General features: G+C 37.9%; 1 protein-coding gene across 8 annotated transcripts in view; it reads right to left on the bottom strand.

Annotated features, from left to right (window-relative positions):
* The window catches only part of CEPT1 (choline/ethanolamine phosphotransferase 1), a 45,110-nt gene that overhangs the window by 33,049 nt on the left and 1,270 nt on the right, over positions 1–10,791 (bottom strand). For 4 of the 8 annotated variants that reach the window (XM_055354571.2, XM_063696089.1, XM_055354545.2 and 1 more), the window contains exon 2: positions 3,425–3,836. In XM_055354571.2, coding sequence (XP_055210546.1) covers positions 3,425–3,763 — 339 coding nt within the window. In that variant the 5' untranslated portion in view covers positions 3,764–3,836. Of the gene's footprint in view, positions 1–3,424; positions 3,837–6,713; positions 6,792–7,941; positions 8,005–10,791 lie in introns of all 8 variants that reach the window. The other 4 variants (XM_063696080.1, XM_063696088.1, XM_055354549.2 and 1 more) reach the window with 2 other exon arrangements.

The raw sequence follows: 10,791 nt of genomic DNA on the forward strand, positions 1-10,791 counted from the left end.
TAAATGTACCTGATTGATGTCTCATGCCTCTCTAAAATGTATAATACCAAGCTGGCCGGGTGTGGTGGCACACGCCTGTAATCCCAGCACTCTGGGAGGCCAAGGTGGGTGGATTACAAGAACAAGAGATTGAGATCATTCTGGCCAACATGTTGAAACCCTGTCTCTGCTAAAAATACAAAAATTAGCTGGGTGTGGCGGCGTGCGCCTGTAGTCCTGTATTCGGGAGGCTGAGGCAGGAGAATCGCTTGAACCAGGGAGGTGGAGGTTGCAGTGAACCAAGATTGCGCCTCTGCACTCCAGCCTGACAACAGAGCGAGACTCCGTCTCAAAAAACAAACAAACAAACAAACAAAAAAAAACAACAGTGCTCTGACTACCTTGGGCACGTGTTCTCAGGACCTCCTGAAGGCTGTGTCACAGGCCACAGTCACTGATATTTGGCTCAGAATAAATCTTTTCAAATATTTTACAGAGTCCAACTCTTTTTGTGGACGGAGGCAAGGTGAACACAAGTATATTAACATATACCAAGTTGCAAGACAAATTCCAAATTAACTTATGACACTAAAATCAAAGCTACTAGCTAATGAAGTTTAAATACTGAGTAATGAACAGATCAAAGGGAAATTTTGGCTCTCCATATAAAAAGAGAGAAGTCTGTATTTCTACCCTAAGAATGTGAAAAATAAAAGCTAACTTATTTTCTTATCTACTAGGAGGATTCCTTTTTCTAAGAAAAGAAACAAACTGAGCTTAAACTATTATAATAATGACCTTCCTTTCTACCAGAAAGATTGGTGTCTGAAACTCTAATACATTTTTAAAAAATCAGTAACATAAAAAATATATGGGAAGTTCGTAATACTATACATGTAGACATGAAACTTAATGATCATCCACTGGCATAAGGCCCAAAAGAATCAGAGATACAATGAAGGAGAATTTCCCTGGGTGATAAAATTTACGAAATTCTCTGACTCCAACATGATGATAAAGAAAAATATAAAAGAAATAAGGACTTAGATGAATTTGTAACTGGAAATATTATGTACTATTAGAGGAAATCACGAATGGGAAGGGCACTGTGGAAGAATAGATTATATACCTAATCTTTTTGATCAATGAAACAATAACCATCTACTATTTTGAACATTATATGCTAGGTACCCTGAATGTATGATCATCATACCATAAAATAAGATTTAAAGAGGGTGACTTAGAGAATTTACTTATCTTACTGAAGATCACAGAGATAACAGCTTGTCATAGAAAACAACCAAGACCTATTTAAATGCATTCTGCTTTGAGCCTAATAAGGATAGCTACCTCGTAGCTAAAAATGCATCCAGGCATCTCCATTGTAGGACATTACCTTCCCTTGCAGAGCAACAAGCAGCAGCTCAGTCATATTCTGATTCCTCCTAGCAGCAATTCTGAACCATCACAACTAGTGAAAAGAATAGCTTCCATTCTGGAAGTCTCCCTAAAGATTTAACTAATTCTTGGGTTATTCATACATTCCAAATCACTTAAGAACAGAAGCCAAGAAAAAGTATTACAGGGGAACACATTACCTGATATACTCTGTGGTGTTCCATAAATGACTACTAGTGGCTGAACTATCCTTGAACCTGCTCTCACTCCTTGATCCCCATCCTAGAACTAGTTTAGTACTGGAGGTCTTCCACTGGAATCAATCCATCTCCCTGTTGTTCTACTATATCTCTAATGATTTGTGTGATTTGGACCAAACCCTTCTGGGAGTGGCAGTCAAATTCTCAGACAAGCCCCAAGTGAAACAATTTAAAGGATATGTGATAAAGAATCCAAGGACACATTTAAATAATGTACTGGTTTGTGTTTTTTAAGTATCCTAACTGAGCAACAGGAAGAGAGTTAAAAAGAGGAGGGGAGCTGGGCGCAGTTGCTAACTGTAATCCCAGCACTTTGGGAGGCCAAGGTTGGTGGATCACCTGAGGTCAGGAATTCCAGAGCAGCCTGACCAACAAGGTGAAACCCTGTCTCTACTGCAAATACAAAAATTAGCAGGGCGTGGTGGTGCGGGCCTGTAATCCCAGTTACTTGGGAGGCTGAGGCAGGAGAATCGCTTAAACCCTGGAGGTGGAAATTGCAGTGAGTCAAGACAGTGCCATTGCACTCCAGCCTGGGTGACAAAGGCAGACCCTGTCTCAAAAAAAAAAAAAAAAAAAAGAGGAGAAACCAGATTTTACATCTATAAAATCTGTATGGACTGTATTTGTAATAGTAAAAGAAGAATTAAGGGTGATGGGAAATGAAAACCTGGAAAATAACAGAAATCACATGTTCTGGGGTAACGGTGACCCTCAATAGCCATTCACTTTAATGGCTTTTATTTAACCTATGGAAACAAATTGATGAAAACAGAAAAGAATAGAGGGTTGAATGGTGGTAATTTTATCTCAAAGGACAAATAATCTGAGAAGATTACTTAAAAAAAATTACTTCAAGCTTAAAACAAGGTAAGGAATGTTGTGGCCATTACCATCTCATTTAGCTCAGAATCACTCTGACATGTTTAGTTAGAATTACCTTCTACTGTCTTGAATTACCAGAAACTGATCAGTCTAACTAATACAGGCAGAACTAATGCTTGTAATTCTCTCATCTACCTAACTAGCTTAGTTCATGTTTTGGTAAGGATATTTTAAAACCAAAGAAATAAATATCAATGTATCTATTCTGATAAAGAGTTCTAGTTTTGGTTTCAAGTAATGAGTACAGAGGGTAATAGAGGGTAACGGTAGAAGAGAGGCTTGGATCTGAGAAGGCCTGTGTGAGTCTTTGCAAGCAATAGCATGCATCCTTTCTTAACGGTAGCCAGAGCAGGATACTGAATAGGAAATACATTATACTGACTTTTTCTTACACTTCCTTTGCCACAGTTGTTAGAAGAATAAGCCATATACCTGAAGTCTTCAGGCATACATGTTTAAAGGAAGAGAGAAGGGAAATTTAACACTTCTCACTAGAATGGAAAAAAAACCTTTTGATAAGGCTAGTTTACAGTCATGCCATACTAAATACCAGAGAGTTTTCTCACTGTTTTTCTTTTTTTTTGCTAAGACTTCATTCTACCATTTAAAAAAATGAAAAACTTTTTTGTAAAAAATTGAGATTTAGTGACTTTAAAAGGAACATTTTACATGTTAATCCCTGCTAACATTAATTTAACCACTAGGATCACAGTCTACCGTTTGCTTCTGGTTTCCAATGAGCAAGTGTGTAGGCTGTACTTACAAGCTTTATCACAGTGTGTGTGATATTTTAAAATAGCTGACAGCTGTCAGATTACTTTATCTTTAGTTAAAATGACCCCACGATCCCAATTACAATGTTTTTGGTATATAGCAAATGTTGAGATCTGTTAAGAAACTCTTACCTGCTCTGTAGCTGTAGGGCAGTAGAAGACTAATAAAATAGTTGTACAGATGTTTATTGACAGTCCAATGATGGTGATGAGATTTGGGGCAATCCAGGAGGGAACTCTTCTAACGAGCCATTCCCAATACCCTTGCATTAAGGGCTCAAGCAGGGACCGTCCAGCACTTTGATATCTGTGTTCTTCTAGCCGCTTTAGTTGGTGTCTTGACAATGGTGGTGTTGGTAACTGAAACAATTTATTTAATACACATCCTGTAGTACTCATATGCCCGAAGCCCACTGGGGACTCCGGGTGAGAATCTCCACATCTTTTCCTTGTTGATCGATGCCCACTCATGGATCTTGTTTTTTTTTAATATTTAAAGACAGTAATTTCCCTTCTTTTGTAGGTTTTTGTGGCTGGTGCTTACCTAAAAAAAAAAATAAAATAAAAATTAAAAAATACACTTGTTGGCCACTATTTACATCTTATGCCAATATTAACAAATTAGGAAACAAAAAATCAAATTGTCAATAAAGTAGTAAGTATCAAACAGGACCAGAAAAGGAGGGACCTGATTTTGGTTCTAGTTCTTATTGAAAGTGTATAACCTCAACTTTAAGCAAAAAATAGTAAGAGACTTTAATAGTAGTATGCTTCCTATTATCTGATAGTCTGTCTGACTTTGAAGCTCATATTCTTTTTCGATCTCACACTGCTTTCAGTTGTATAATGCAACAAATGTTAGAAATCATCTCATCATTACACATATACGGAAACTGAGGTCCCAAGGCTAGCAAATTAGTATTAGTATCAGAGGAATGACTTCAATGAGTCTTAAACTAGATTTTTATTTAATGGTAATAGCTAACATTTATTGGGCATGCCCTTCATATTACAAAACTTAAGCACATTTTATATACTAATTCCTTTAATCCTCACAACCACCCTAGAAGGCAAGGACTATTAATTATCCCCATTTTTACAGAAAAATAAACTAAGGCTCAGTGAGGCTAATTAACTTGTCCAAATCACACAGCTGGTAAGTAGCATTCAAACAAACACAGGGTTTCTGTTTAAACTAAACCAAGTAGTATTCAAACAAACACAGGGTTTCTGTTTAAATTAAACCAAAAGACAAAACTTCTTATTGGTAAAAACGAATATAGACGGTATTCTCGGTGGAGATATACAACAATGAAAAAAATTAACTTTAAGACAGTATATATGTATTAGCAGAGTGTCCTGATGAACTGAGGAAGTAGAAGGAAAAAAAGTAAAAGTGGGTTAAGTGATGACTGCTAATAAAGGACCTGGAGTTTAATCCCTGAAGTATTTGTATTTCATTTAGAAAAGATTAGAGATAACAATTATAAGTAATCAAGTAGCATGAGGAAATACAAGAGTATTTTCAAGATGAATCAGAATGGAGAAAATAGAACAATTAAAAATTAGTAAGTACACTGATCTCAATGGTTTGAAGTGGTGAGGGCCTACAGTAGGATGGTAAAAATGAAAATATGAAAGACAGTCAAATCTATAAGTAATTTCTATTTAGATGGAAGATTCAGCAGAAAGTACTTAAGAATTAGATATGAGAGGTGAGGAAACAGAAGAAAAAAGAGTCAACAGCTAGAGATTACTCGTACTGTTGTCAAAAGGGCAAGTTGGAAAAGAAAATCAGTTTGTTATTTTTTGGCTTTTGGGGTGTAGGGGGTGAAAGGGAACTAGGGATGAGGGTAGGAAGGGAATATATACACGTGACTTTTAAGTAGAGATGTTTTAGACAAAATCAAAAAACTGGAGTTTTGGTAAGAGTGAAAAGTTCAGGTCATCAACTTAAAAGCTAAAGTCTAGTTAAAAACTAGAAAGTAGAAAAGTTCTCAAAGGGATTAAGCATTGAAAGAAAAAAATGAATAAAGAACCTTGTGAGAAACTTACCATAGTGAGGAGGAGGAGGAACAGAGACCATTTAAAAAAAAAAAGAAAGAAAGAATCTTAATAGAACAAAAAGATTAGTGGCATAGGTATGTTTTGATCTTCTGGTTGGAAACTATCCACAAAGCAGTATCAAAGTCCCAGAAATGGTATGGGTCTAGGACATCTCGACAATGGATCTACTATCAAAACATGCTCAGTTGTCCCTTTTAACTTTTTTTGCTGTGAGAGGATCCGGTTTATTCTGCCTTTGCAGGGTGGTCCTGAGAGTGGCAGGCTCCCCCGTCTGGGGTGGAGGGGAGGCAGCACTGGAATGCAGTGAAGCCAGGCCAAGGCCCAGAGGCAGCTGTGGTAGACTGCAACATGGTGCTCCTGCTGCCCAGGATGGAAGGCACTGAACTGAGACCCGGCCATGGCTAGAGGACTATGAACCCAGGCCACATGTGCATTCTGGGAAGTGGAGCACAGGGTCACATGCCACAAAACATGAAATGTAGGCACTCAGCTCATGAGTAACCACATGGACAAGTAGGTACCAGCCAGGGGGACACTCACCCCACAGCCTGGTACAGACATGTGAACACAATGGAACAGGACTTTTTTCCTATATCCCTATAAATATCAAATTCCAAAATTTCAATGTTACTAATGACCTAAGGTGGCATCCAAAACCTCTGTCAATCACGTATCTCAATATTTGGTTTAGAAAATAGTCATTATAGTCAAGTTAATGCCCTTAAATAAATTTTCAAAAATCTCAAGAGACTCATCAGTGCCACAATTTAACCAACTGAGATGCCCTGAAATAAAAAATATGTAATATTTCGCCGGGCGCGGTGGCTCACGCCACTTTGGGAGGCTGAGGCGGGCGGATCACCTGAGGTCAGGAGTTCGAGACCAGCCTGGCCAACACGGTGAAACCCCGTCTCTACTAAAAATACAAAAATTAGATGGGCGTGGTGGCAGGCATCTGTAATCCCAGCTACTGAGGAGGCTGAGGCAGGAGAATTGCTTGACCCCAGGAGGCGAAGGTTGCAGTGAGCCGAGATCGCACCACTGCATTCCAGCCTGAGTGACAAAGCGAGACTCCGTCTTAAAAAAAAAAAAAAAAATTAATATTTCAAATCAAGGAGAAAAATCAAAGCTAATTTCTTACATTTTGAGGAATTCTTTCACACAACTGTATCACAAAGGTACTGATTAAAACTGTTTTAAAGTAATGTTTATATAATATTAAATAACTGGTGACAAGATCACTTTAGATCAAATGAGAGACCAATAACCACGAATACACTTAGCTTCATAGTAGCCAAATTTTCTATAGTCAAGCAATGATATATTTTCATATTTGGTAAATGATAGCTCTTACGGAATTCCACTTGAAATGGGAATTAAAAATCCAGTCAATTCCATTTGTATTTTACTGTTGCAGTATTCTATTCTCTTACTGTAAAAAAAAAAAAGAAAAAAAGATGAGTGCTAGCCTGCTTTTGGCACTAAATAGCTATAAGCAACTGATCCTAATGGTTTTAAGTTTGAGCATTTGGCAGGACTAGTTGATAAACTGATACTTTCCCTCTGTTTTTCCCCTCTGCGACCTAGATTGTTTTTTAACCTTCTATTTCTCTTTTATAAACATCTACATTTTGACAAACCTTTCCAGATCTAGCCCACTGTACAAATTTATACATGAAAAGAGGCAATGAGTTTTTGAAGGCTTTCTTTGCCAACATTGCAGCAACAATGTCTCTGTGAAGCTATTAGCAACAACACTGCAAATATAAATTCAGATACATGTAGTCTCTGACCTACAGATGGCTACTTTACTTTCAACACATTCATATAGATACAGAGTTTGCAGTCACTACCACAGGTTCATCTCTACTCTTCCTTCCATCATATCTGAGATCCAGGGGCTATGACCATGAAAACCATTACAGAAAAGACAGGAACTTCTGAATTTTAGCAAATGAAAAGCAAGCATATCTCAATGGAGCCGCATAGGGTAGGTGGCTACAACAGGAAGATCAGGACAATGTGGCGAGAAAGGAAAAATGGATGTGGGGTGGGAATACAGAAAGGAGGTAGAATATTAAAAAATTATTCTATGTTGGGAACGGTGGCTCATTGCCTGTAATCCCAGCACTTTGGAAGGCTGAGGCAGGTGGATCACCTGAGCTCAGGAGTTTAAGACCAGCCTAGGAAACATGGCAAAACCACATTTATACAAAAAAATTAGCTTAGCATGCTGGCCTGTCGTGCAGTCCCAGTTACTTGGGAGGCTGAGTTGGGAGGATTGCTTGAGCCCTGGAGGTTGAGGCTGCAGTGAGCCATGATCACGCCACTGTACTCCAGCCCAGGCAACAGAGCAAAACCATGTCTCAAAAAGGAACAAACAAAAAAAACCCAAAAGTTATTGTAGCCACCTGAAATTTTTTATATGGAATCAGGCCTGTGACCAAAAGGATGAGCAGAAAATGTCCTTTTCTTACCACAGTACAAGTAACAAAAAGAAAAAAAAGTAAGAAATTAAAATTATTGCTGGCTAGCTTAGAAACCTAGCCACCAGTCTTAACAGATATAAGAAAATAGATTACCAGTTTCCAATGCATTTAGCCAACATATAAATGCAGTGAATGAGGCTGACATGATCCCAGCTCCTATGTCCAGTGGGAAAAGAAATAAAAACTAGTAAACAAGCAAATAAAAAAATTACACACTGTGATAGGCACAATGAGGAAAACAAAGTGCTAAGCTAGAAAATAGCTGGGGTTACACATTTTAAACAGGGTGAAGTCTTCAAGTAGCTTCTATACCAAGCTCAGAGGAAAAGAAGGAGCCAGACGTTTTAGGGGAGGAGGAAGAATAATCCAAGAAAATGGAACATGCCCTGAGATAGTAAAGAGTTTGTCTTGCTCAGGTACAAGAGAGATCAGCATGGATGGATAGGAGTAAACCAGATGGAAGAATGGGATAAACTGAAGTTTGGAGAATTAACACAGAGTTGTCATTTTACTTGGATGTAATGGAAAGCAACTGATGTGCTTATAAAGAAACCTGTAACTTTAGAACACAACCAAAATTATTTGTTAACTGAGGATACGTTTTCATGTACCATAATAGTAAAAGTGAATATTTTAAACTGTATAAAATTCCCATCAGCTGTAACACTGTAAGTCAGTTCATAATAATACTGTCAAAGTCCTATAATACTGTCACAGTCCTATAGCTATTGTAGCCTTTTCACTTGTAATCAGTAACTCCGTTCCTCTGTTAAAATCTGGCTCTAGTGCTCTGCTCCCTTTAAAGCACTCACCACACTTCGAACTTTTTTTGTTTGTTTGTGTTTTTTTGGTCTTTCCCCCAGACTGTTGTGTATACTCCACAAGTGCATGGGCCAAGCCTGTCTTGTTAACATTCTTTTCCCACAAGCTCATACCATAGTTAGCACTAAGTAGATAATCAATACTTATTTTAATTTAATTTAATTTTGTGAGACAAGATCTCGCTCTGTAGCACAGGCTGGAGGCAGTACCAGATCTTGGCTCACTACAAACCCCTCCTCCTGGGTTCAAGCGATTCCTGTGTCTCAGCCACAGAGTAGCTAGGATTACGGGCATGTGCCACCACACCCTGCTAGTAGGTAATCAGTACTTACTGAACAATTAACAAATATTATTTGTCTAGTATTTAATAAACACTTAGTGGTTCCAGACTCTGATGAAACAGAAAGGCTGAAATATAACATTCCATACCTTTAAGAAACTCAAAAAGGGGAGGGTGGGGTCTCAGAAACAGCTAAGTTATGAATGCTATCAACAAACTGTTTTGTAAGTCCAGAGGAGAACTAGGAAAACACATACGGTCTGACAAAGAATTTTCTTTGTGCAAGCATAAATATTTATGTGGAAAATCCAACAAAGGTAGAAAAAGTATAATCAGAGATATTTAATTAATACCTTTACTAAAAAAGTCTATCATGCAAAACGGCTGCATTTATATCAGCTGAGGATAATGGCATACGGGCTACATTATTCCTGTGTGGACTTTAGCATGGGGAATGTCTGACAAGTATCACATTAAAAAAAAAATCTCTAACTCCTGAGCAGTGCATAAGGTAAACTTACACAATATACAACCTGTTGTGTGAAATTCCAGAATTTCCATCCCCACCCTGTCTAAGGGTGCCAAGTTTTGATCTGCACTGATTCAGCAGTATGTTTACAGTCTTTTCACAGGTAATTGGCTACCTAAAGAAAAATACTCACGGCTACACTAGCAGAAAGGAAGGGCAAATTATAAAGAACAAGGAAAGAAAGGAAGAAAAGAAAGAAAAAGAAAACTAATAGGATCACAGGATTAAGTTCAGCATTATTTAACAAGTGATACATAGAGCAAGTTTACAAAAACAAAAGCCTTTTCAGCAGACTTGGAAGCAAAAACAGGGCTGTGTAACACAACTTAGATTTAGCGTTTTGCTGAAGTGAAATATTGCACTCCTTAAAAGAGGAAATCACTTTCTTCCCCTTTAAAAAAACACACACACACAACATAAAAATCAGCAAAAGCTTGGTACTTTATAGGTTATTTTTCTAGCCCCTTAAAAATAAACACAGCATGACCCTCAAAAAGAACATCAGCACCTTTAACCAGCTTAAAAAACAAATCTAAAGCCTAGAAAACAAAGAAAGTGTGCAATAAAATGTAATTGGTGTTAATATAAGGTAGACTTACTAACTTATTTCTTAAATGTGTTGGAAAGACAAGTTGTGCAGGGGGCTTTAACTAGTTTTTCTCAGCATAAAACGAAGAGAAAACTAAATGCTTTTAGAACCTCAATCTCGAATTTTATGTGAATGGCAATGGCTCTAAATTAGTAATGCTCTAAATGCCCTTACCAAAGTCTAACTTGTGTTATAAGTCGTTCAACTCAACATCTACGGACTGGACATATTCCTAATAGTTCGAGTAGGAAATAAATCTTTATTCTTTGTCCACATACAAGACGAGACACTAACATTTGCTGAAAGACAACTATGAATTTGCCTACTGTTATACTATGGATTTACTGACTAACTAAAAGACTTCAAGGAAAATTATATATTCAATACTAATGATGCAAAATGGCAAAAATGACACCAAAATGCCAAGCACTGAATTGGAGAAAACAAGTTAAACATGGCTAAAGATCCCATTCATGCAGTGTTTCTGGGAATACTGGCAAACACCAGCAACTCTTCTGGTTATTTCTCCTTGCAAGAATGCTGCTGAAATAAACGCCAGCTAGCAATCTCACAGCTTATCAATATAGGCTGAAATTTCCAGAAAAGTCGCTGACCAGAAGCGCGTCCCAGCCACAAACATCAGCACCGCATTCCTAAGGGGAGACAAATCCGGCAGAGGATGCCACACGGTGTGTGGACTTGCCAGCATTCGGGCAGGAGGGT

Source organism: Gorilla gorilla, chromosome 1, assembly GCF_029281585.2.
Source record: "Gorilla gorilla gorilla isolate KB3781 chromosome 1, NHGRI_mGorGor1-v2.1_pri, whole genome shotgun sequence".
Lineage (NCBI taxonomy): Eukaryota > Metazoa > Chordata > Mammalia > Primates > Hominidae > Gorilla > Gorilla gorilla.